Below are 26902 nucleotides of genomic sequence, written 5' to 3' on the forward strand. Positions count from 1 at the left end.
CTTACCGAGCACGCCTAAAACCCTAGTCTCCGTCCCCGAAACCTCCATCGCCGCCGCTTCGCCCCCGAGCTCTCCCGCCGCCAGCGCCATGAGGCCGCTCGACGAGAAGGAGACCACGATGGTCTTCGAGACGCTCTTCAAGTTCACGGGCCCCAACCTGAAGCACCTCCTGGAGCGGCCCTCGGCGGAGGGCCCCGACGCGGAGCCGGGCCGCTACTGCCTGCGCCTCCACAAGAACCGCGTCTTCTACGCCTCCGAGTCGCTCGTGCGCCGCGCCACCGCCGTGTCCCGCGTCCGCCTCGCCGGGGTCGGTGATACGTCTCAAACGTATCTATAATTTCTTATGTTCCATGCTAGTTGTATGACAATACTCACATGTTTTATATACACTTTACATCATTTTGATGCATTTTCCGGCACTAACCTATTAACAAGATGCCGAAGCGCCAGTTCCTGTTTTCTGCTGTTTTTGGTTTCAGAAATCCTACACAGGAAATATTCTCGGAATTGGACCAAACAAAAGCCCACGGTCTTATTTTCCACGGAGCCTTCCAGAAGTCCGAAGAGGAGACGAAGAGGGCCGACGAGGCGGCCACACCATAGGGGGGCGCGGCCCCACACCTGGCCGCGCCGCCTTATGGGGTGGACCCCTCGAGCGTCCCCCGACTCTGCCCATTCGCCTATATAATCTCTCCGTCGCGAAAACCCTAGTACCGAGAGCCACGATACGAGAAAAGTTACTGAGACGCCGCCGCCGCCAATCCCATCTCTGGGGATTCTGAAGATCGCCTTCGGCACCCTGCCGGAGAGGGGAATCATCACCGGAGGGCTCTACATCACCATGCCCGCCTCCGGACTGATGCGTGAGTAGTTCATCCTTGGACTATGGGTCCATAGCAGTAGCTAGATGGTTGTCTTCTCCTCTTGTGCTATCATGTTTAGATCTTGTGAGCTGCCTATCATGATCAAGATCATCTATTTGTAATGCTACATGTTGTGTTTGTTGGGATCCGATGAATATGGAATACTATGTCAAGTTGATTAATTGATCTATCATATATGTGTTGTTTATGATCTTGCATGCTCTCCGTTGCTAGTAGAGGCTCCGGCCAAGTTGATACTTGTGACTCCAAGAGGGAGTATTTATGCTCGGTAGTGGGTTCATGCCTCCATTGAATGCGGGACGGTGACGGAAAGTTCTAAGGTTGTGGATGTGCTTTGTTGCCACTAGGGATAAAACATCAATGCTTTGTCTAAGGATATTTCTATTGTTTACATTACGCACAGTACTTAATGCAATTGTCTGTTGTTTTCAACTTAATACTGGAAGGGGTGCGGATGCTAACCCGAAGGTGGACTTTTTAGGCATAGATGCATGCTGGATAGAGGTCTATGTTTTTTGTCGTAATGCCCTAAGTAAATCTCATAGTAGTCATCATGATATGTATGTGCATTGTTATGCCCTCTCAATTTGTCAATTGCCCAACTATAATTTGTTCACCTAACATGCTATTTATCTTATTGGAGAGACACCACTAGTGAACTGTGGACCCCGGTCCATTCTTTTACATCTGAAATACAATCTACTGCAATCTCTGTTCTCTGTTGTTCTTTACAAGCAAACATCATTCTCCACACCATACGTTTAATCCTTTGTTTACAGCAAGCCGGTGAGATTGACAACCTCACTGTTAAGTTGGGGCAAAGTATTGTGATTGTGTTGTGCGGGTTCCACGTTGGCGCCGGAATCGCTGGTGTTGCGCCGCACTACACTCCTTCACCAACAACCTTCACGTGGCCTTCATCTCCTACTGGTTCGATAACCTTGGTTTCTTACTGAGGGAAAAATTGCTGCTTTACGCATCACACCTTCCTCTTGGGGTTCCCAATGGACGTGTGCTTCACGCGTTATCAAGCATATTTTCTGGCGCCGTTGCCGGGGAGATCAAGACACGCTGCAAGGGGAGTCTCCCACACCCAATCTCTTTACTTTGTTTATTGTCTTGCTTTATTTTATTTTCTGTCTTGTTTGCTTTCTTTATATCAAAAACACAAAAAATTAGTTACTTGTTTTACTTTATTTAATTCAGTTTGCTTTACTTATCTTTATTACTGTTAAAATGAGTACTCCTGAGAACACTAAGTTGTGTGATTTCACTAGCACCAATAATAATGATTTTATATGCACTCCTATTGCTCCACCTGCTACTACAGCAGAATTTTATGAAATTAAACCTTGCTTTACTAAATCTTGTTATGAGAGAGCAATTTTCGGTGTTAAGTACCGATGATGTTGCTGCCCATCTTAATAATTTTGTTGAACTTTGTGAAATGCAAAAGTATAAGGATGTAGATGGGGATATTATAATATTGAAATTGTTTCCTTTCTCCTTAAGAGGAAGAGCTAAAGATTGGTTGCTATCTTTGCCTAAGAATAGTATTGATTCATGGACTAAATGTAAAGATGCTTTCATTGGTAGATATTATCCTCCTGCTAAAATTATATCTTTGAGAAGTAGCATTATGCATATTAAAAAATTGGATAATGAACATGTTGCCCAAGCATGGGAAAGAATGAAATCTTTGGTAAAGAATTGCCCCGCCCATGGACTAACTACTTGGATGATCATCCAAACCTTTTATGCAGGATTGAATTTTTCTTCAAGGAACCTATTGGATTCAGCTGCTGGAGGTACTTTTATGTCCATCACTTTGGGTGCTTGCAACAAAGCTTCTTGATGATATGATGATCAACTACTACGAATGGCACACTTGAAAGGACTCCTCAAGGTAAGAAGGTAAATTCTGTTGAAGAAACCTCTTCTTTGAGTGATAAGATTGATGTTATTATGTCTATGCTTGTTAATGGTAGATCTAATGTTGATCCTAATAATGTTCCTTTAGCTTCATTGGTTGCTCAAGAAGAGCATGTTGATGTGAACTTCATTAAAAGTAATAATTTCAACAACAATGCTTATAGGAATAATTTTGGTAACAACTATAGGCCATATCCTTCTAATAATGGTAATGGTTATGGTAATTCTTATGGTAATTCTTACAACAATAGTAGGAGTGTACCCTCTGGTCTTGATGTCATGCTTAAAGAATTTATTAGTACACAAAGCTTGCTTTTAACAAATTTGTTGAGGAAAAGCTTGGTAAAATTGATGTTCTTGCTTCTAAGGTTGATAGTCTTGCTGCTGATGTTGATCTTTTAAAATTGAAAGTTATGCCTAATGAAAATAAAGATATTAAGTCATTTGCTACAGCAAACGCTATACAAGTTCGAATTAATGACAATATTAGAATGATGGCTGAATTGCATGCTAGGTGGCAAAGAGAAGAAAAACTTGCTAAAGAGTATAATGTAGCTAAAGTTTGGACTATTACCACCACTAGTAATGTTTATGCTTCACATGTTGCTAAACCTCCTACTATCAATGGTAAAATAATTGGTGTTGGCAATGTTTCTACTTCTAATACAAAGCATGCAAAACTGCCAGGAACTGCTGAAACTGTTTGTGATAAAAGTGCTGAAATTTTAAAGAGTATTAGGGACAATAATGATCCCATTGCTTTAGATCATAATGGTTTTGATTTTGATAATTGTCATATCTCTGAAGTTATTAAGTTCTTGCAAAAACTTGCTAGAAGTCCTAATGCTACTGCTATAAACTTGGCCTTTACAAAACATATTACAAATGCTCTCATTAAAGCTAGAGAAGAGAAATTAAAACTTGAAACTTCTATTCCTAGGAAGTTAGAGGATGGTTGGGAGCCCATCATTAAAATGAAGGTCAATGATTTTGATTGTAATGCTTTATGTGATCTCTGTGCAAGTATTTCTGTTATGCCTAAGAAACTCTATGATATGCTTGACTTGCCACCATTGAAATATTGTTATTTGGATGTTAATCCTGCTGATAATTCTATAAAGAAACCTTTGGGGAGGATTGATAATGTTCACATTACGGTTAACAATAACCTTGTCCCCGTTGATTTTGTTGTTTTGGATATTGAATACAATGCATCTTGTCCCATTATTTTGGGAAGACCCTTTCTTCGAACTGTTGGTGCTATTATTGATATGAAGGAAGGAAATATTAAATATCAATTCCCTCTTAAAAAAGGTATGGAACACTTCCCTAGAAAGAGAATGAAGTTGCCTTTTGATTCTATTATTAGAACACATTATGATGTTGATGCTTCTTCTCTTGATGGTACTTGATTTACACTTTATGCGCCTAGCTGAAAGGCGTTAAAGAAAAGCCCTTATGGGAGACAACCCATTATTTTATTTCTGTAATTTTTGTTTTATATTTGAGTCAAGGTGCTTGTTACTACTGTAGCAATACCTTTGTATGTTTACTTTATTGCATTGTTGTGCCAAGTAAAGTCTTTGATAGTAAAGTTGATACTAGATTTGGATTTCTGCGCAGAAAAAGATTTTTAGCTGTCACGAATTTGAGTAGATCTCTCTATAGGAGAACCTAAAAATTCTGTAAAAATTCATGCGTGTTCCTCAGATATGTACGCAACTTTCATTCAATTTGAGCTTCTTCATATGAGCATGTTAAGTGCTCGAAAAAATTCGTCTTTACGGACTGTTCTGTTTTGACAGATTCTGCCTTTTATTTCACATTGCCTCTTTTACTGTGTTGAGTGGATTTCTTTTCTCCATTAACTTTCAGTAGCCTTGGGTAATGTCCAGAAGTGTTGGGAATGATTGTGTCCTCTCTGAACATGTGAATTTTTTATTATGCACTAACCCTCTAATGAGATTATTTTGAGTTTGGTGTGGAGGAAGTTTTCAAGGGTCAAGAGAGGAGGATGATATAATATGATCAAGAAGAGTGAAAAGTCTAAGGTTGGGGATACCCCCGTGGTTCATCCCTGCATATTTCAAGAAGACTCAAGCATTTAAGCTTGGGGATGCCCAAGGCATCCCCTTCTTCATCAACAACTTATCAGGTCACTTCTAGTGAAACTATATTTTTATTCCGTCACATCTTATGTGCTTTACTTGGAGCGTCTGTGTGTTTTTTTATTTTTATTTTTGTTTGAATAAATTCGGATCCTAGCATTCCTTGTGTGGGAGAAAGACACGCTCCGCTTTTTCATATTGAACACTGGTGTTCTTAGCTTTACTTTTAATGTTCATGGCGAAGTTGAAAGTCGCTTCGTTTATTGCTATTTGGTTGGAAACAGAAAATGCTTCATGTGGTAATTGGTATATTGTCTTGAATAATTTGATACTTGGCAATTGTTTTGAGTTCTCAAATATATCATGTTTAAGCTCTTGCATCATGTAGTTTAAACCTATTAATGAAGAACTACCATAGAGCTTGTTGAAATTTGGTTTGCATGATTGGTCTCTCTAAAGTCTAGATATTTTCTGGTAAAAGTGTTTGAACAACAAGGAAGACAGTGTAGAGTTTTAAAATGCTTGCAATATGTTCTTATGTAAGTTTTGTTGTACCGGTTCATACTTGTGTTTGCTTCAAACAACCTTGCTAGCCCAAGCCTTCGACTGAGCGGGAATGCTTCTCGTGCATCCAAAACCTTGAGCCAAAACTTATGCCATTTGTGTCCACCATATCTACCTACTATGTGGTATTTTTTATGCCATTCCAAAGTAAATTGCTTGCGTGCTAGCTTTAAAATTTCATTCCTTGTCTTTGCAATACATAGCTCATGGGAAAGTAGCCTAAAAAACTATTGTGGTGATGAATATGTCGCTTATGTATCTTATTTCTTATAAGTTGCTTGTTGAGCGGTAACCATGTTTACGGGGACGCCATCAACCTTGTTACACCTTTGTTGAATATCATTGAGTTGCTATGCATGTTCGTCTTGTCCGAAGTAAGGGAGATTTGCCATGAGTTAAATGGTTTGAGTATGCATATTGTTAGAGAAGAACATTGGGCCGCCAACCAAAGCCATGTATCATGGTGGAAGTTTCAGCTTGGACATTAATCCTCAATCTCTTATGAGAATATTATGTGTTGTTGAATGCTTAAGCATTAAAGAGGAGTCCATTATATGTTTTCTATGTTGTCCCGGTATGGATGTCCTCAAGTTGAGATCTATCAAAATTGAGAAATCAAATGCGATCTATCTCCTTGGACCTTTGTACAGGTGGCTGCTACAGTTGACGTGGGAGTTAGAAATCTTTGTGGAGTAACTTTTCTTCAGTTCCCCGGCAACGGCGCCAGAAAATATCTTTGGTGGCGTGTAAGACACACGTCTGTTGGGAACCCCAAGAGGAAGGTGTGATGCGTACAGCAGCAAGTTTTCCCTCAATAAGAAACCAAGGTTATCGAACCAGTAGGAGTCAAGGAACACGTGAAGGTTGTTGGTGACGGAGTGTAGTGCGGCGCAACACCAGGGATTCCGGCGCCAACGTGGAACCTGCACAACACAATCACAATACTTTGCCCCAACTTAACAGTGAGGTTGTCAATCTCACCGGCTTGCTGTAAACAAAGGATTAAACGTATGGTGTGGAAAATGATGTTTGTTTGCGAAGAACAGTAGAGAGCAGAGTTTGCAGTAGATTGTATTTCAGATGTAAAAGAACGGACCGGGGTCCACAGTTCACTAGTGGTGTCTCTCCGATAAGAAATAGCATGTTGGGTGAACAAATTACAGTTGGGCAATTGACAAATAGAGAGGGCATAACAATGCACATACATATCATGATGACTACTATGAGATTTAATCAGGGCATTACGACAAAGTTGTTGACGTCAGAAACCCCCTGGCGGGCAGAGACGGGCAACACGGTAGAGCCGGGAACAACTAGGGCTGCGGCTGGCCCCAGTCCCTCTGAGCGACGGCCCGCAAAGCCTCCTGGTCGCACGCGCCGATGTTTATCACAAGGGCGTGCCACCCGACCTATACCCGGTCGGGAAGGTGTGGATGATGCCTCGCTTAGTTTCTGCGGGGCACACACGTAAACGTTAAATACGAGCCTCGATCGGCTCTCGGGTTATCCTGTGAATCGGCTCAAAGAGCCGATCCACCCATGATTCGGACGGGGTGTCCGAATATATGGTGGTCCCGCTTGATCAAGGTAAAGCTGATTAGATCTACGACGATCCGGGGTTTTCACCGCATAATCGGATCATCCTACTCACGATTGGGCCTCGCGCTCGCGCACGGTGACCGTAAGCCGATCCTAGACGAGGCCTAAAAACCAACACGAGGTTGATCCCCGGAACATCCGTTCTAGGACTAGCAAACGCCACCCTACACGCCGCTGGATCCTCCAACCCTTTGTAAGGCCTAACTATTGCAGATATTAAACTAATCCTTGTAGAACAAGGAGCAATCGTAACGGATCAGATCTACTAAACTATGATCAAGCGGGGTGCCGCCCTACACCTAAGATAGGTGTAAGGGCGGCTAGACATGCAAGGGTTGCACTACGAAAGCATGTAATACGAAGAACAATGCTAACCCTAACATGTCTAAGATAACTACGTTGCTCGCCATCAAACAGGCTTCCGTACGAGCAACGCATGAACAACGTGGGCAGGCTTGTGCTGCCTAGATCGCAAGATGCGATCTAGGCAGCATGATGCTTACCGGTAGAAACCCTCGAGACGAAGGAGTTGGCGATGCGCCGAGATTTGTTTGTGGTTGAACGTTGGTTGTTGTTTATTCCATAAACCCTAGGTACATATTTATAGTCCAGCAGACTTTCTAATGTGGGCGTGCACTAAACCGTGCACGAGATAAACTCTAACTTCTAAACTAAGATGCGATCTAATATGTTACAGATACATGGGCAATTAAGCCCAACTTGGTATAAAAGGCCGATCCACGCATTCCTTCTATATATATTTCTTCAAACCCATCTTGATCGCGGCCCACCTCTGACTTGGTCAAATTCTGGTGATAACAAAAGTACATAGACCGCTATCCAGCATGCATCTATGCCTAAAAAGTCCACCTTCAGGTTAGCATCCGCACCCCTTCCAGTATTAAGTTGCAAACAACAGACAATTGCATTAAGTATGGTGCGTAATGTAATCAACACAAATATCCTTAGACAAATCATTGATGTTTTATCCCTAGTGGCAACGACACATCCACAACCTTAGAACTTTCATCGTCATTGTCCCGGATTCAATGGAGGCATGAACCCACTATCGAGCATAAATACTCCCTCTTGGAGTTACAAGTATCAACTTGGCCGAGCCTCTACTAGCAACGGAGAGCATGCAAGAACATAAACAACACATATATGATAGATTGATAATCAACTTGACATAGTATTCCATATTCATCGGATCCCAACAAACACAACATGTAGTATTACAAATAGATGATCTTGATCATGATAGGCAGCTCACAAGATCTAACATGATAGCACAATGAGGAGAAGACAACCATCTAGCTACTGCTATGGACCCATAGTCCAAGGGTGAACTACTCACACATCAATCCGGAGGCGATCATGGTGATGAAGAGTCCTCCGGGAGATGATTCCCCTCTCCGGCGGGGTGCGGAGGCGATCTCTGAATCCCCGAGATGGGATTGGCGGCGGCGGCGTCTCTGGAATTATTTCCGTATCGTGGCTCTCGGTAATAGGGTTTTCGCGACGGAGGGAATAAGTAGGCGGAAGGGCAGAGTCGGTGGAGGCACGAGGGCCCCACACCATAAGGCGGCGCGGGCCCCACCCAGGCCGCGCGGCCCTGTGGTCTGGGCGCCTCGTCGCCCCACTTCGTATCCCCTTCGATCTTCTGGAAGCTCCGTGGAAAAATAAGACCCTGGGCATTGATTTCGTCCAATTCCGAGAATATTTCCTTTGTAGGATTTCTGAAACCAAAAATAGCAGAAAATAGCAGCGGCTCTTCGGCATCTCGTCAATAGGTTAGTGCCGGAAAATGCATATAAATGATGTAAAGTGTGTATAAAACATGTGAGTATCATCATAAAAGTATCATGTAACATAAGAAATTATAGATACGTTTGAGACGTATCAAGCATCCCCACGCTTAGTTCCGACTCGCCCTCGAGTAGGTAAACGATAACAAGGATAATTTCTGAAGTGACATGCTATCATAATCTTGATCAATACTATTGTAAAGCATATGAGATGAATGCAGTGATTCGAAGCAATGGTAAAGACAATGTTTAAACAAGCTGAATCATATAGCAGAGACTTTTCATGAATAGTACTTTCAAGACAAGCATCAATAAGACTTGCATAAGAGTTAACTCATAAAGCAATAGATTCTTAGTAGAAAGCTTTGAAGCAACACAAAGGAAGATATAAGTTTCAGCGAGTTGCTTTCAACTTCAACATGTTTATCTCATGGATATGTCTCATGGATAATTGTCAACACAAAGTAATATGATGAATGCAAATAAGCAAGTATGTAGGAATCAATGCACACGAGTGACACAAGTGTTTGCTTCTAAGATAGAAAGAAATAGGTAAGCTGACTCAACATAAAGTAAAAGAATGGCCCTTCGCGAGAGGAAGCATGGATTACTATTTTTGTGCTAGAGCTTTTCATTTTGAAAACATAGAAACAATTTTGTCAACGGTAGTAATAATTCATATGTGTTATGCATAAGACATCCTATAAGTTGCAAGCCTCATGCATAGAGTACCAATAGTGCTCGCACTTTGTCCTAATTAGCTTGGATTTACATGGATTATCATTGCATAACATATGTTTCAACCAAGTGTCACAAAGGGGTACCTCTATGTCGCTCTGTACAAAGGTCCAAGGAGATAGATCGCATTTGATTTCTCGTTTTTGATAGATCTCAACTTAGGACATCCATACCGGGACAACATAGAAAACAGATAATGGACTCCTCTTTAATGCATAAGCATTCAACAACAGATAATATTCTCATAAGAGATTGAGGATTGATGTCCAAACTGAAACTTCCACCATGATTCATGGTTTTAGTTAGTGATGACCCACAAGTATAGGGGATCGCAACAGTCTTCGCGGGAAGTAAAACCCAATTTATTGATTCGACACAAGGGGAGACAAATAATACTTGTAAGCCTTAACAGCGGAGTTGTCAATTCAGCTGCACCTGGAAACAGACTTGCTCGCAAGAGTTTATCAGTAGTAACGGTTTTATACCGATAGCGGTAGTGAAATAACAGACGAGAGAGTAACAAAGACATCGGTAGTGATTATAGTAAACGGCGGGATTAAAATACTGTAGGCACGAGGGATGGATGACGGGCGTTGCATGGATGAGAGAAACTCATGTAACAATCAAAGCGGGGCATTTGCGAGATAATAATAAAATGGTATCCAAGTACTAATCAATCAATAGGCATGTGTTCCATATATAGTCGTACGTGCTCGCAATGAGAAACTTGCACAACATCTTTTGTCCTACCAGCCGGTGGCAACCGGGCCTCTAGGGAATCTACTGGAAATTAAGGCACTCCTTTTAATAGAGCACCGGAGCAAAGCATTAACACTCCGTGAACACATGTAATCCTCATATCACTGCCTTCCCCTTCGGTTGTCCCAATTTCTGTCACTTTGGGGCCTTAGGTTCCGGACAGCAATACGTGTATACAACTTGCAGGTAAGATCATAAAGCAATGAATATCATCATGAATCGATAACATGTTCAGATCTGAGATCATGGAACTCGGGCCCTAGTGACAAGCATTAAGCATAACAAGTTGCAACAATATCATAAAAGTACCAATTACGGACACTAGGCACTATGCCCTAACAATCTTATGCTATTACATGACCAATCTCATCCAATCCCTACCATCCCCTTCGGCCTACAGCGGGGGCATTACTCACACATGGATGGGGGAAACATGGGCTGGTCGATGGAGAGGCGTCGGTGGTGATGATGGCGATGATCTCCTCCAATTCCCCGTCCCGGCGGAGTGCCGGAACGGAGTTTACGGTCCCGAGACGGAGTTTCGCGACGGTGGCGGCGTCTTGGATGGTTTACGGCGATTTCTTCTAACCCCCGTGCGTTTTTAGGTCGAAGGCATTAAGTAGTCCGAAGGAGGGCGTCGGGGGCCAGCCGAGACGGCCACACAACGGGCGGCGCGCCCCCTCCCGGGCCGCGCCGGCCTAGTGTGTGGGGCCCTCGGGCCTCCACTGGCTTGCCCTTCACGGCTCCGTCAATATTCGGGAAAATAGGACCTTTCGCATAAATTTCGAGGATTTTCTGAAAGTTGGATTTCTGCACAAAAATGAGACACCGAGCAATTCTGCTGAAAACGGCGTTAGTCCGTGTTAGTTGCATCCAAAATACACAAATTAGAGGCAAAGCAATAGCAAAAGTGTTCGGGAAAGTAGATACGTTTTGGACGTATCAACTCCCCCAAGCTTAGCTTATTGCTTGTCCTCAAGCAATTCGATTAACAAGCGAGTGCGATAAAAGAACTTTCACGAACACATTTGTTCATATGATGTAAATATTCTCATGATATGGCAAGTACTTAAGCAGTTCATAATAAGATACATGCAAATAAAATCATCTAATAGCTATGTCTATCATGAAAAAGGTACCAACAAACTAATAATGAGCATCATGAATCATGCCTATCAGCAGGATTGCAATGTTCATAGAAGGATATGATAAAGTGGTATCTCGCTTGCCCGTATTTTTATAGCAAAACATAAATGCTCGGGTACCTTTGAGGTTCATGAGAAGACTGGAAGTAGAGGTTATCAAAGATTAAAGCATCAAAGTTATACCACAGTTAATCACATTTTGGGACAAGCATATTATACTAAGAATGACAGTTGTGCTCTCAAGAAAGTGCTCAAAGAAAGGATGGAGACTCAATGTAAAAGTAAAAGATTGACCCTTCGCGGAGGGAAGCAGGGATTAACATGTGCTAGAGCTTTTCATTTGTAAAATAGGAGTAAAATTATTTTGAGAGGTGTTTGTTGTTGTCAACGAATGATAGTGGGTACTCTAACTACCTCGTCAACCAGACTTTCAAGAGCGGCTCCCATGAAGGACATTATCTCTACCAGCAAGGTAAATCATCCCTCTTCTCTTTTGTTTACACACGTACTTTAGTTTTATTATGGATGACACTCCCCCCAACCTTTGCTTACACAAGCCATGGCTAACCGAATCCTCGGGTGCCTTCCATCAATCACATACCATGAAGGAGTGTCTATTTGCAATTTAAGTTGCTTACTTGATAAATCGGGGCAAAACATGTGAAGAGAATTATTAATGAAAGTTGATTAATTGGGGCTGGGAACCCCGTTGCCAGCTCTTTTTGCAAAATTATTGGATAAGCGGATGTGCCACTAGTCCATTATGAAAGTACTGTCGGGAGTAAATGACAAGATTGAAAGATAAACACCACATATTTCCTCATGAGCTATAAAACATTGACACAAATTGAGAAGCATTTTGAAGGTTTAAAGGTAGCACATGAGAATTTACTTGGAATGGTTTGAAATGCCATGCATAGGTATTTATGGTGGACACTCTGGAATAACTTGGTTTTCAGGTGTTTGGAAGCACGAGCAGCGTTCCCGCTCAGTACAAGTGAAGGCTAGCAATAGACTGGGAAGCGACAATCAAGAGAGCGATGCTTGTCATAATCATGCTTGCGACAAAATAAATTAACGGAGGCATAAAAGTGATACAAGAACTACGAGGTAAAGTAAATCATCGAGGCTTATTTGACATTTTGTTCAGTCATATGCATGCGTGAGCATGTGCCAAGTTGATTCAAGAGAATTATTCAGAGGAGGATACCACAATGTCATACCTATCTATGAATAAAGCAATGCAAGCAAATATTCATGACATGCTACTCATATTAATAAATTGGAGCTAATCATGAGAGATCATGAACTACTAGACTTTCTTAAATGACATATACCTCACATGAACCAACTAAGCATGCTCACATGGATGAGTATATGTACAAAAATGAAAACAAATAGAGTTCATACCAACCTCTCACCACAATCAGATCGTCGTATATCGTCATCATTGCTTTTCACTTGTGTAGCTTGAATAATATGGAATGAAAACCACGCTCCAGCCACCGAAGACCATTGAACTCATAATGAACTTTACAAAACCATAGAAGAACAGCAAATATTTTTGGTGTTTTCGAATTTGGAAGCAAGAACAAAAGGAAACAAGCAAACAAAGCAAAATCTTTTTGGATTTTCTTATAGCAAACCAACGATAGCAAATAAAGCAAGATAAAAGCAAGAAACTAAAATAAACAAGTGGTGGAGAGAAACAACAGAAATATTTTGGTCTTTTTGTGTTTTAGGAAAGAAACAAAGCAAAAACAAGAAAATGAAAACTAGAAGAAACACAGAAAAGCAGGGTGGCAGAAATCTGCCAAAACTTGACAGCAGTACAGTAATCGATTTTCAAGAAATTCTTACGCTGCTCATCTCAAAAAGTGTTCAACTAACGAAAGTTAGATAACAACCTGAGGAACATGCACAAAAATTGGCAGCTCAAAATAACGTTCTGGCTGTGCTCACGAATATTTTTAGTAACAGTCCAGAATCTGTTTTCAGGCAGCACTTCCCCAAATATCATCTTCCTCTCATTAGAAAACCACTCAAAGAAACTAAACAAGTATATAAAAGTATCCAGCAACCATAATATGCAAAGAATGAGTGATGCCGGTATACCTCCCCCAAGCTTAGGCTTTTGGCCTAAGTGGAGATCAACCCCATGGTGCCCATGAAGTAGCACCTCCGTAGTACGACGAAGATGGATCATATTCCGGGTATGTGTTGGAAGAAGCACCCGGATACGTGACGGTGTAGTCGTAGGAGGGCTCGGCGTCCTCGGAGTCATCGCTGCTGGTGGAAGCCTTGTATCTTCAATTGCTCATCCACCTCCTCCTTAGAGCGCGACCATGGTTTCCTGTCAATACTGAACAAATGCAGGCTGCGGCAAAGGACTTCCCTCTCTTCCCCGTCGGCAAACAACACTCTATAGACAATATTATCTAAACTAGAGTCGAGCTGTAACAAATTGATGACTCTTCATAGCAGCAATATCAAGCCTCATAGGAGTTATTTTCACATCAGTAGGGTCAAGAGGAAGATCTAGATATGCTAAAATGTGCGATGCAATAATTCCTCCAAATATAGGCCCCTTGTTAGCCAAGCGGCGAGCAACAAGAGCACCAAGATGATAAGGCGTGTCCCTAGTGAGTGCAGCAATTAAGAAAGCAAGATGATAGCTAGATATATTACTAGTGTTCTCCCTACCAAGAATGCTAGTAGCAATGTAATAAGCAAAATACTTAGTGGCGGGGAGTTGAATGTTTCTTATCTTGCCACGCTGAATGGTGCAACAATCATCATTGGTGATTCCTTGATAGAGCTCCAGCAATTCCTTGGGGTTGTCCTCGATCTTCCTTGCTGTACCTACAGGGGCAATATCCAATGCAGCACAAAAATCTTCCAACTTCATAGTAATAGGTTTACCATAGATCTTGAATGCGACTGTCGGGCGAAAGTGCTTGTTGTTGAACTTGAAGCTCTCCACAAAGATTTTAGTGAGCGTGTAGTATTGCTCACTCTCATCTCCCATGTAGGTGGTTAAGCCCGCCTTACCAACGAGGGTCAAGAAATCATCCAACAACCCTGCATTACTCAAAAAGTCATAACATGGGAAGGATGAAGCGTTAGGGACTCCATTGTCCTCCTCGGGTGCGAAGCTCGGTGCGATGAGGTCCTCATTATAGGATTGCCTGAATCTGGTAGATGACCTTGAGGGCCTCCCCGTGCTTGTTGTCTCTCTTTCAAACACTTCTCCAAAGTTACAATTATCCATCTTGCTTTTCTGAAATTTTTCAACAAACATTATAAAACTTGATTTGGTGACATATAATTGAGGGAAACTACCATAGGAACTTGCTAGAGTACTAAACATGCATCAAAACTAGTTTCTACCACTTAGAACAAGCATGCAAGCTCACTAAACATGTTACCTACAGCAGCAAAATATTCAAGATATACTCCACCAAACAAAATTCTACTTGGATAATCGGAGGAGTCACATACTGGAGAGCAAATGTGCCAAGTTTCAGACAGAAATCTGGGCTGAGCAAAGAGATTGAGAAATCTTGAGCTCTTGAGCAGAAACGCGGGTGAGAGGAACCTGGTGCGAGTTTTTTCGGGAGAGAGAAGAAAGTGGGAGGAAGAGATGAAGTAGTGGGGCAAGGAGGGGCCCACACAACAGGGTGGCGCGCCCCCTTGTCGGCCGCGCCGGCTTGTGGGGTGCCACCGCAGGGTGCCCACTGGTCATCCCCAGGTGTTCCCAGGTGCCTCGTCGAAAAATAGGACCAACGGTATAATTTTTGTGAATTTTTGAAAACTTTGAAAAATGCACATTTCTGGGTGTCAAAATTATTATTACTAGGCAGGAAAAGATTTTAAAATCTCTAATTAACTAAAGAACTTTGCAAAACAAAAGTGCTACAGCAAGTAGATCAAGTGGAGGAAGAAAGAGATGTTGTTTAGCTCTTCTATGCATATAAAATGAATTTGTTAACAAGGTTGATCAAGTCTTGCCACCAAATAAATTTTACATAGCATAAGAAGAAATAAACCTCAAATCAATCATGTTACCTTGTATTGTATTGATATGGATCCAATCACAAGAGTTTGATATTCTTCTTTAGGCTCATATATTGGACAATCAATAGTTCCCACTTTGATAGTTCTCACATTAGAAATTGTATTGACTCCACATGCTTTCTCAATCCTCTTGGGAAAATAAACGGTATGCTCCTTGTCATCGACATTGAAAGTAACTTTTCCTTTATTTCAATCAATAACAGCCCCTGCGGTGTTAAGAAAAGGTCTCCCAAAAATAATAGACATATTATCATCTTCAGGCATTTCCAACACAACAAAATCAGTTAATAGGGTTTCAAAAAAAACAAAATCAGTTAATATCAAGCAGTTATTAGTAACTTGAACAGGAACATCCTCACATATACCAACAAGAATAGCAGTAGATTTATTAGCCATTTGCAAAGATATATCAGTCGGTATCAACTTATCTAAATAAAGTCTCTTATAAAGAGAGAAAGGCATAACACTAACACCCGCTCCTAAATCACATAGAGCAGTTCTAACATAATTATTCTTAATAGAACAAGGAATAGTCGGTATACCTGGGTCGCCAAGCTTCTTTGGAACCTTACCATTGAAAGAGTAATTATCAAGCATAGTGGAAATCTCCTCATTAGGAATTTTCCTTTTGTTAGAGACAATATCTTTCATATACTTTGAATAAGGAGGCAATTTAATAGCATCAGTCAAAGGTATTTGCAGGAATAAAGGCTTCATCCAATCACAGAATTTATTATAGTGTTCTTCTTCCTTTGATTTTAGTTGTTTAGCAGGAAAAGGTATTTTCTTTTGAACCCAAGGTTCCCTTTCATTACCATGTTTCTTAGCAATAAAATCTTCTTTAGTATACTTTTTATTTTTAGCATGCTTTTCAGGTTCTTCTTCAACCTCTTCTTTATCAGAAGCATCATTCTTATCATTATCTTTATCATGTTCATTACCACTTTCAGTTTCAGCATCATAAATAGAAATACTATTAGGATCATTAACATGCTCAGAGGATTCTACAACAGTTTTATGTTTCTTTTTCTTTTTCTTAGATGGAGCTCTAATTTCAGTTCATTGAGAATCTTGTTCAACTCTTTTGGGATGCCCTTCAGGATATAGAGGATCCTAGGTAGAAGCACCGCCTCTAGTTGTTACTTCATAAGTATGCTTTTCTTTAGAATTATCTTTTAACAAGTCATTTTGCACTTTAGTGAGTTGATCAATTTGAGTTTGAACCATTTGAAAATGTTTAACAAGCATCTTAACATCATTGGAGGTTCTCTCCACAATACCATGCAATTCACCAATAGCTCGAGAATTTTCCATTAAATGATTCTCTACTCTCATATTGAAATTACTTTGCTTAACAATATAATTATCAAACTCATCTAAGCATTGAGCGAGGAGGTTTTGAATACGGAATATCTTCTCTAGTAAAGCGTTCAAGAGAGTGTACCTCAATCATGGATGAAGGGGGAGTGATCTTACATGAATCTTCTATGGGAGGTAAATTCTTCACATCTTCGGATTTAATACCCTTCTCTTTAAGAGATTTCTTGGCTTCCCTCATATTTTCATCATTTAATTTAATCATACCCCTCTTCTTAAATATTGGTGTTGGGATTGGTTCAGGTATAGACCAATCATCATGATTCCGGCCTATTCTCGCCAATAATTCTTCAGCGTCGTCTGGAGTTCTTTTCCTGAAAACACAACCAGCACAACTATCCAGGTATGCCCTAGACTCAATGGTTAGCCCACTATAAAATATATCAAGTAAATCATGCTTTTCCAAATCATGGTCAGGCCGAGCTCTAATAAGAGAGCAAAATCTAGCCCAAGCCTCGAGGCAATTTCTCTCCATCTTCCCGATCAAAGTTATAAATTCTCCGCAAAGCAATATGTTGAGCACTAGCGAGGAAAGTATTTCCGGAAGAAAACATCAAGCAATTCTTTTGGACTATTAATAGAATCAGGTGGCAAACTATTATACCAAGTTTTAGCATCATCCTTTAATGAGAAAGGGAAAATTTTAGCAACGAAATAAGTACGCTTCTTAACATCATCGAGAAAACAAGCTACTAAGAGTAGATAGCTCAATCATGTGTTCTACGAGCACTTTCTTTTTCAGTACCACAAAAAGGTGTTTTCTCCACAATAGATATATGAGACAAATCAAGAGAAAAATCATAATCCTTATCCTTAATGTTTATAGGAGATGTGGCAAATTTAGGATCGGGAGACAGGTTTATATCTAACAGTATGTTGTGCAAGCAACTTTTTAATTTTTCTTGCATCGGTAGTAGCATTGCATTTATCAATAAAATCATCATCAAGTTCTACATAATCTTCATCAAGATCATCACTAGAGTATTCAACGGACTCGGGTGAACTAACGAGTGTAGCAGCATTTTCATTAGGAGTTTCGAGTACTTTCAATTTGTCTAGACCTAGCAATCGTAGCATCTAGAAAAGATCCCAATGAACCACTATCATCAAGCACGAGCAGAAGCATCATCAATATTATAAGAATTTTCAGATCTAGCAGAAGTACCAGCATGTGAAGCTTGTGGTGGTGAAACAAGTTTATCAATCACAGATGGTGAATCAAGAGCAGCAGAGGTACTCAGAGTTGGACCTTTTCTTGTAGTGGATGGTAATATGGCGACTTTAGGATCGCGAGGTTTACCCATGATGGAGAATTTGCAGCGAACAATATCAATCCAAGTGAACTTCCAAATAAAGCTATGCTCCCCGGCAACGGCGCTAGAAAATAGTCTTGATGACCCACAAGTATAGGGGATCGCAACAGTCTTCGCGGGAAGTAAAACCCAATTTATTGATTCGACACAAGGGGAGACAAAGAATACTTGTAAGCCTTAACAGCGGAGTTGTCAATTCAGCTGCACTGGAAACGGACTTGCTCGCAAGAGTTTATCGATAGTAACGGTTTTATAGCGATAGCATGGTAGTGAAATAACAGCGACGAGTAACAAAGACAGCAATAGTGATTATAGTAAACAACAGGATTAAAATACTGTAGGCACATGGATGGATGACGGGTGTTGCATGGATGAGAGAAACTCATGTAACAATCAAAGCAGGGCATTTGCAGATAATAATAAAATGGTATCCAAGTACTAATCAATCAATAGACATGTGTTCCATATATAGTCGTACGTGCTCGCAATGAGAAACTTGCACAACATCTTTTGTCCTACCGGCCGGTGGCAGCCAGGGCCTCTAGGGAATCTACTGGAAATTAAGGCACTCCTTTTAATAGAGCACCGGAGCAAAGCATTAACACTCCGTGAACACATGTGATCCTCATATCATCGCCTTCCCCTTCGGTTGTCCCAATTTCGTCACTTTGGGGCCTTAGGTTCCGGACAGCAATACGTGTATACAACTTGCGGGTAAGATCATAAAGCAATGAATATCATCATGAATCGATAACATGTTCAGATCTGAGATCATGGCACTCGGGCCCTAGTGACAAGCATTAAGCATAACAAGTTGCAACAATATCATAAAAGTACCAATTACGGACACTAGTCACTATGCCCTAACAATCTTATGCTATTACATGACCAATCTCATCCAATCCCTACCATCCCCTTCAGCCTACAGCGGGGGAATTACTCACACATGGATGGGGGAAACATGGCTGGTCGATGGAGAGGCGTCGGTGGTGATGATGGCGATGATCTCCTCCAATTCCCCGTCCCGGCGGAGTGCCGAACGGAGTTTCGGTCCCGAGACGGAGTTTCGCGACGGTGGCGGCGTACTGGATGGTTTCTGGCGATTTCTTCTAACCCCCCGTGCGTTTTTAGGTCGAAGGCATTAAGTAGTCCGAAGGAGGGCGTCGGGGGCCAGCCGACGCGGCCACACAACAGGGCGGCGCGCCCCCTCCGGGGCCGCGCCGGCCTAGTGTGTGGGGCCCTCGGGCCTCCACCTGGCTTGCCCTTACGGCTCCGTCAATATTCCGGGAAAATAGGACCTTTCGCATAAATTCCGAGGATTTTCCCGAAAGTTGGATTTCTGCACAAAAACGAGACACCAGAGCAATTCTGCTGAAAACAGCGTTAGTCCGTGTTTGTTGCATCCAAAATACACAAATTAGAGGCAAAACAATAGCAAAAGTGTTCGGGAAAGTAGATACGTTTTGGACGTATCAGTTAGTGGCCCAATGTTCTTCTCTAACAATATGCATACTCAAACCATTTGATCATGATAAATCACCCTTACTTCAGACAAGACGAACATGCATAGCAACTCACATGATATTCAACAAAGGTGAAATAGTTGATGGCGTCCCCAGAAACATGGTTACCGCTCAACAAGCAACTTATAAGAAATAAGGCACATAAGCTACATATTCAATACCACAATAGTTTTTAAGGCTATTTTCCCATGAGCTATATATTTCAAAGACAAAGAATGGAATTTTAAAGGTAGCACTCAAGTAATTTACATTGGAATGGCAGAGAAATACCATGTAGTAGGTAGGTATGGTGGACACAAATGGCATAGTTTTTGGCTCAAGGATTTGGATGCACGAGAAGAATTCCTCTCAATACAAGGCTTAGGCTAGCAAGGTTGTTTGAAGCAAACTCAAGTATAAACCGGTACAGCAAAATTTACATAAGAACATATTGCAAGTATTATAAGACTCTACACTATCTCCTTGTTGTTCAAACACCTTAACCAGAAAATATCTAGACTTTAGAGAGACCAATCATGCAAACCAAATTTTAACAAGCTCTATGTAGTTCTTCATTAATAGGTGCAAAGTACATGATGCAAGAGCTTAAACATGATCTATATGAGCACAACAATTGCCAAGTATCAAATTATTCAAGACATTATACCAATTACCACATGAAGCATTTTCTGTTTCCAACCATAATATGAACGAAGAAGTTTCAACCTTCGCCATGAACATTAAAAGTAAAGCTAAGAACACATGTGTTCATATGCAACAGCGGAGCGTGTCTCTCTCCCAAACAAAGAATGCTAAGATCCGATTTTATTTAAACAAAAACAAAAATAAAAACAAACAGACGCTCCAAGTAAAGCACATAAGATGTGACAGAATAAAAATATAGTTTCACTAGAGGTGACCTGATAAGTTGTCGATGAAGAAGGGATGCCTTGGGCATCCCCAAGCTTAGATGCTTGAGTCTTCTTGAAATATGCAGGGATGAACCACGGGGGCATCCCCAAGCTTAGACTTTTCACTCTTCTTGATCATATTGTATCATCCTCCTCTCTTGACCCTTGAAAACTTCCTCCACACCAAACTCAAAACAAACTCATTAGAGGGTTAGTGCATAATCGAAAATTCACATATTCAGAGGTTACATAATAATTATTAACACTTCTGAACATTGCGCAAAGCTACTGAAAGTTAATGGAACAAAAAAATCCATTCAACATAGCAAAACAGGCAATGCGAAATAAAAGGCAGAATCTGTCAAAACAGAACAGTCCGTAAAGACGGATTTTTCAGGGGCACTTAACTTGCTCAGATGAAAAAGCTCAAATTGAATGAAAGTTGCGTACATATCTGAGGATCACGCGCGTAAATTGGCAGATTTTTCTGAATTACCTACAGACGGGGCTGCTAAATTTCGTGACAACAAGAAATCTGTTTCTGCGCAGTAATCCAATTCTAGTATCAACCTTACTATCAAAGACTTTACTTGGCACAACAATGCAATAAAATAAAGATAAGGAGAGGTTGCTACAGTAGTAACAACTTCCAAGACTCAAATAAAAAATAAAAGTGCAGAAGTAAAATAATGGGTTGTCTTCCATAAGCGCTTTTCTTTAACGCCTTTCAGCTAGGCGCAGAAAGTGTGAATCAAGTATTATCAAGAGATGAAGCATTAACATTATTACCAAGGGAGTTGGGAGTTTTTTCAACAATGCATTGTATCTTTTCTATGTAAGAAACTCCTCTTTCGTTGCTCTTAGGCTTACTATCCTCATCAAACAAATTTTCAGGAACAAGCCAATCATAGTTATTTTCTAGAGCTTCATGCATCCCTAGGAGCTTACTAGGTATCGGTACTTTAATCTCCCCCTCACCATTGACTTTATTAGTGTACTTTAATCTATCCATGTCCATCTTTTCAAGTGTTTTTGCAAAATCGGTACAAAAGCCAAGCCTCTTATGCTTAATAAAAACTTTTCTAGCTTCTTTAGCTATATCACCAAATTCTCTAAGAAGGACCTCTAAAACAAAATCTCTCTTTTCTCCCATTTCCATATCAGAGAGTGTAAGAAACATATGTTGCATTATAGGATTGAGATTAACAAATCTAGTTTCCAACATGTGTACTAAAGAGGCAGTAGCACTTTCATAAGTAGGGACAACTTTTACCAAGTGTCTATCTTCAAAATCTTCAACCATACTAACATGAGTGAAAAATTCTTCTATATTATCTCTTCCAATGATAGACCCACGCCCTACCGGTATATCTTTCGGAGTGAACTTAGGAGGAAGCATGATGAAATAAGTAAAGTAAATGCAAGTAACTAATTTTTTTGTGTTTTTAATATAGAGAATGCAAACAAGATAGTAAATAAAGTAAAACTAGTAACTAATTTTTGTGTGTTTTTAATATAAAGAACAAACAAAGCAGTAAATAAAATAAAGTAAAGCAAGACAAAAACAAAGTAAAGAGATTGGATGTGGGAGACTCCCCTTGCAGCGTGTCTTGATCTCCCCGGCAACGGCGCCAGAAAATATCTTGCTACAGTTGACGTGGGAGTTAGAAATCTTTGTGGAGTAACTTTTCTTCGGTTCCCCAGCAACGGCGCCAGAAAATATCTTTGCTGGCGTGTAAGACACACGTCTGTTGGGAACCCCAAGAGGAAGGTGTGATGCGTACAGCAGCAAGTTTTCCCTCAGTAAGAAACCAAGGTTATCGAACCGGTAGGAGTCAAGGAACACGTGAAGGTTGTTGGTGACGGAGTGTAGTGCGGCGCAACACCAGGGATTCCGGCGCCAACGTGGAACCTGCACAACACAATCACAATACTTTGCCCCAACTTAACAGTGAGGTTGTCAATCTCACCGGCTTGCTGTAAACAAAGGATTAAACGTATGGTGTGGAAAATGATATTTGTTTCCGAAGAACAGTAGAGAACAGAGTTTGCAGTAGATTGTATTTCAGATGTAAAAGAATGGACCGGGGTCCACAGTTCACTAGTGGTGTCTCTCCGATAAGAAATAGCATGTTGGGTGAATAAATTACAGTTGGGCAATTGACAAATAGAGAGGGCATAACAATGCACATACATATCATGATGACTACTATGAGATTTACTTAGGGCATTACGACAAAGTACATAGACCGCTATCCGACATGCATCTATGCCTAAAAAGTCCACCTTCGAGGTTAGCATCCGCACCCCTTCCAGGTATTAAGTTGCAAACAACGGACAATTGCATTAAGTATGGTGCGTAATGTAATCAACACAAATATCCTTAGACAAAGCATTGATGTTTTATCCCTAGTGGCAACAGCACATCCACAACCTTAGAACTTTCATCGCATCGTCCCGCATTCAATGGAGGCATGAACCACCTATCGAGCATAAATACTCCCTCTTGGAGTTACAAGTATCAACTTGGCCAGAGCCTCTACTAGCAACGGAGAGCATGCAAGAACATAAACAACACATATATGATAGATTGATAATCAACTTGACATAGTATTCCATATTCATCGGATCCCAACAAACACAACATGTAGCATTACAAATAGATGATCTTGATCATGATAGGCAGCTCACAAGATCTAACATGATAGCACAATGAGGAGAAGACAACCATCTAGCTACTGCTATGGACCCATAGTCCAAGGGTGAACTACTCACACATCAATCCGGAGGCGATCATGGTGATGAAGAGTCCTCCGGGAGATGATTCCCCTCTCTGGCAGGGTGCCGGAGGCGATCTCCTAAATCCCCCGAGATGGTATTGGCGGCGGCGGTGTCTCTGGAAGTATTTCCGTATCGTGGCTCTCGGTAATAGGGTTTTCGCGACGGAGGGAATAAGTAGGCGGAAGGGCAGAGTCGGTGGAGGCACGAGGGCCCCACACCATAGGGTGGCGCGGGCCCCACCCAGGCCGCGCGGCCTCGTGGTGCAGGCGCCTCGTCGCCCCACTTCGTATCCCCTTCGGTCTTACGGAAGCTCCGTGGAAAAATAAGACCACGGGCGTTGATTTCGTCCAATTCCGAGAATATTTCCTTTGTAGGATTTCGAAACCAAAAACAGCAGAAAACAGCAGCTGGCTCTTCGGCATCTCGTCAATAGGTTAGTGCCGGAAAATGCATATAAATGATGTAAAGTGTGTATAAAACATGTGAGTATCATCATAAAAGTAGCATGGAACATAAGAAATTATAGATACGTTTGAGACGTATCAGTGGCATAGAGGTACCCCTTTGTGATACTTGGTTGAAACATATGTAATGCAATGATAATCCATGGAAATCCAAGCTAACTAGGACAAGGTGCGGGCACTATTGGTATTCGATGCATGAGGCTTGCAACTTATAGGAAGTTTTATGCATAACACATATGAATTATTACTACCGTTGACAAAATTCTTTCCATGTTTTAAAAATAAAAAGCTCTAGCACATGAGTAATCCCTGCTTCCCTCTGCGAAGGGCCTTTCTTTTACTTTATGTTGAGTCAGTTTACCTACTTCTTTCCATCTTAGAAGCAAACACTTGTGTCAACTGTGGGCATTGATTCTTACATACTTGCTTATTTGCACTCATTATATTACTTTGTGTTAACAATTATCCATGAGATATACATGTTGAAAGTTGAAAGCAACTGCTGAAACTTAAATCTTCCTTTGTGTTGCTTCAAAACCTTCTATTAAGTATCTATTGCTTTATGAGTTAACTCTTATGCAAGACTTATTGATACTTGTCTTGAAAGTACTATTCATGAAAAGTCTTTGCTATATGATTCGGTTGTTTAGTCATTATCTTTACCATTGCTTTGAATCACTTCATTCATCTCATATGCTTTACAATAGTATTGATCAAGATTATGATAGTAGCATGTCACTTCAGAAATTATCCTTGTTATCGTTTACCTACTCGAGGGCGAGTAGGAACTAAGCTTAGGGATGCTTGATACGTCTCAAACGTATCTATAATTTCTTATGTTCCATGCTAGTTATATGACAATACTCACATGTTTTATATACACTTTACATCATTTTGATGCATTTTCCGGCACTAACCTATTAACAAGATGCCGAAGCGCCAGTTCCTGTTTTCTGCTGTTTTTGGATTCATAAATCCTACACAGGAAATATTCTCGGAATTGGACCAAACAAAAGCCCACGGTCTTATTTTCCACGGAGCCTTCCAGAAGTCCGAAGAGGAGACGAAGAGGGGCGACGAGGCGGCCACACCATAGGGGGGCGGCCCCACCCCTGGCCGCGCCGCCTTATGGGGTGGGCCCCTCGAGCGTCCCCCGACTCTGCCCCTTCGCCTATATAATCTCTCCGTCGTGTAAACCCTAGTACCGAGAGCCACGATACGAGAAAAGTTACTGAGACGCCGCCGCCGCCAATCCCATCTCGGGGGATTCTGAAGATCGCCTCCGGCACCCTGCCGGAGAGGGGAATCATCACCGGAGGGCTCTACATCACCATGCCCGCCTCCGTACTGATGCGTGAGTAGTTCATCCTTGGACTATGGGTCCATAGCAGTAGCTAGATGGTTGTCTTCTCCTCTTGTGCTATCATGTTTAGATCTTGTGAGCTGCCTATCATGATCAAGATCATCTATTTGTAATGCTAAATGTTGTGTTTGTTGGGATCCGATGAATATGGAATACTATGTCAAGTTGATTAATTGATCTATCATATATGTGTTTTTTATGATCTTGCATGCTCTCCGTTGCTAGTAGAGGCTCTGGCCAAGTTGATACTTGTGACTCCAAGAGGGAGTATTTATTCTCGGTAGTGGGTTCATGCCTCCATTGAATCTGGGACAGTGATGAGAAAGTTCTAAGGTTGTGGATGTGCTTTGTTGCCACTAGGGATAAAACATCAATGCTTTGTCTAAGGATATTTGTATTGTTTACATTACGCACGGTACTTAATGCAATTGTACTGTTGTTTTCAACTTAATACTTGGAAGGGGTGCGGATGCTAACCCGAAGGTGGACTTTTTAGGCATAGATGCATGCTTGGATAGCGGTCTATGTTTTTTGTCGTAATGCCCTAAGTAAATCTCATAGTAGTCATCATGATATGTATGTGCATTGTTATGCCCTCTCTATTTGTCAGTTGCCCAACTGTAATTTGTTCACCCAACATGCTATTTATCTTATTGGAGAGACACCACTAGTGAATTGTGGACCCCGGTCCATTCTTTTACATCTGAAATACAATCTACTGCAATCTCTCTTCTCTGTTGTTCTTTACAAGCAAACAACATTCTCCACACCATACGTTTAATCCTTTGTTTACAACAAGCCGGTGAGATTGACAACCTCACTGTTAAGTTGGGGCAAAGTATTGTGATTGTGTTGTGCAGGTTCCACGTTGGCGCCACCAACAACCTTCACGTGGCCTTCATCTCCTAATGGTTCGATAACCTTAGTTTCTTACTGAGGAAAAACTTGCTGCTGTACGCATCACACCTTCCTCTTAGGGTTCCCAACGGACGTGTGCTTCACGCGTTATCAGTCGGCACGCCCATCGGCAAGTTCACCCACGGTGGCGCCTTCCACCTCACCGTGCACGCGCTCGACCTGCTCGCCGCCCACGCGCGCCGCCGCGTCTGGGTCAAGCCCGACACCGAGCGCTCCTTCCTCTTCGGGAACTCGGTGCCCAAGTCCGCGCTCGCGCGCATCACCGAGAACACCAAGTCCGGTGACGGCGTCGTCGTCATGTCCATGGCGGACGTGCCGCTCGGGCTCGGGCTCGGGTTCAGGGTTGAAGAAGGTTGAGGTGGAGGAAGTTTGGTGTTGTTGGGGCGCAGATTTTCCACCGTCTAGGGCAGTTTTTGCTGGGAGAATCACAAATTTCGAGGTTTGGAATCGGGAAGAAGATGAAGTTTCGGACATCACCCGGTGCTAGGCCCGGCCAACCGGCCCTACGACCGGCCCACCCAGCCCCAGGCCCGGCCAGACCGGCCCTACCATCGGCCGGCCCAGCCAAAACCGGCCTGCACGCTGGTGCCAACCGGGGCGATGTACTGAGAGCTCTGCCCATCCGTCCGGTCTCAGGCCCGGTCCAACCGGCTGCTAGG

The 26902-nt window shown here is 41.8% G+C and overlaps 1 protein-coding gene across 1 annotated transcript; it reads left to right on the forward strand.

Moving 5' to 3' along the window:
• Positions 1–88: 88 nt before the first annotated feature.
• Positions 89–26600, forward strand: LOC124649521 (60S ribosome subunit biogenesis protein NIP7 homolog). The gene is made up of 2 exons (XM_047189135.1): positions 89–311; positions 26338–26600. Exons 1-2 carry the CDS (start codon positions 89–91, stop codon positions 26598–26600), a joined length of 486 nt encoding a protein of 161 aa, XP_047045091.1.
• Positions 26601–26902: the final 302 nt, after the last annotated feature.

This window comes from Lolium rigidum, chromosome 1, assembly GCF_022539505.1.
Source record: "Lolium rigidum isolate FL_2022 chromosome 1, APGP_CSIRO_Lrig_0.1, whole genome shotgun sequence".
In the NCBI taxonomy this organism is placed as follows: domain Eukaryota; kingdom Viridiplantae; phylum Streptophyta; class Magnoliopsida; order Poales; family Poaceae; genus Lolium; species Lolium rigidum.

Coding starts and splice junctions, on each gene's coding strand:
- LOC124649521 (XM_047189135.1), top strand. CDS start 89: ATGAGGCCGCTCGACGAGAAGGAGACCACGATGGTCTTCGAGACGCTC. Junction 312..26,337: donor CGTCCGCCTCGCCGGGGTCG/GTGATACGTCTC, acceptor ACGCGTTATCAG/TCGGCACGCCCATCGGCAAG.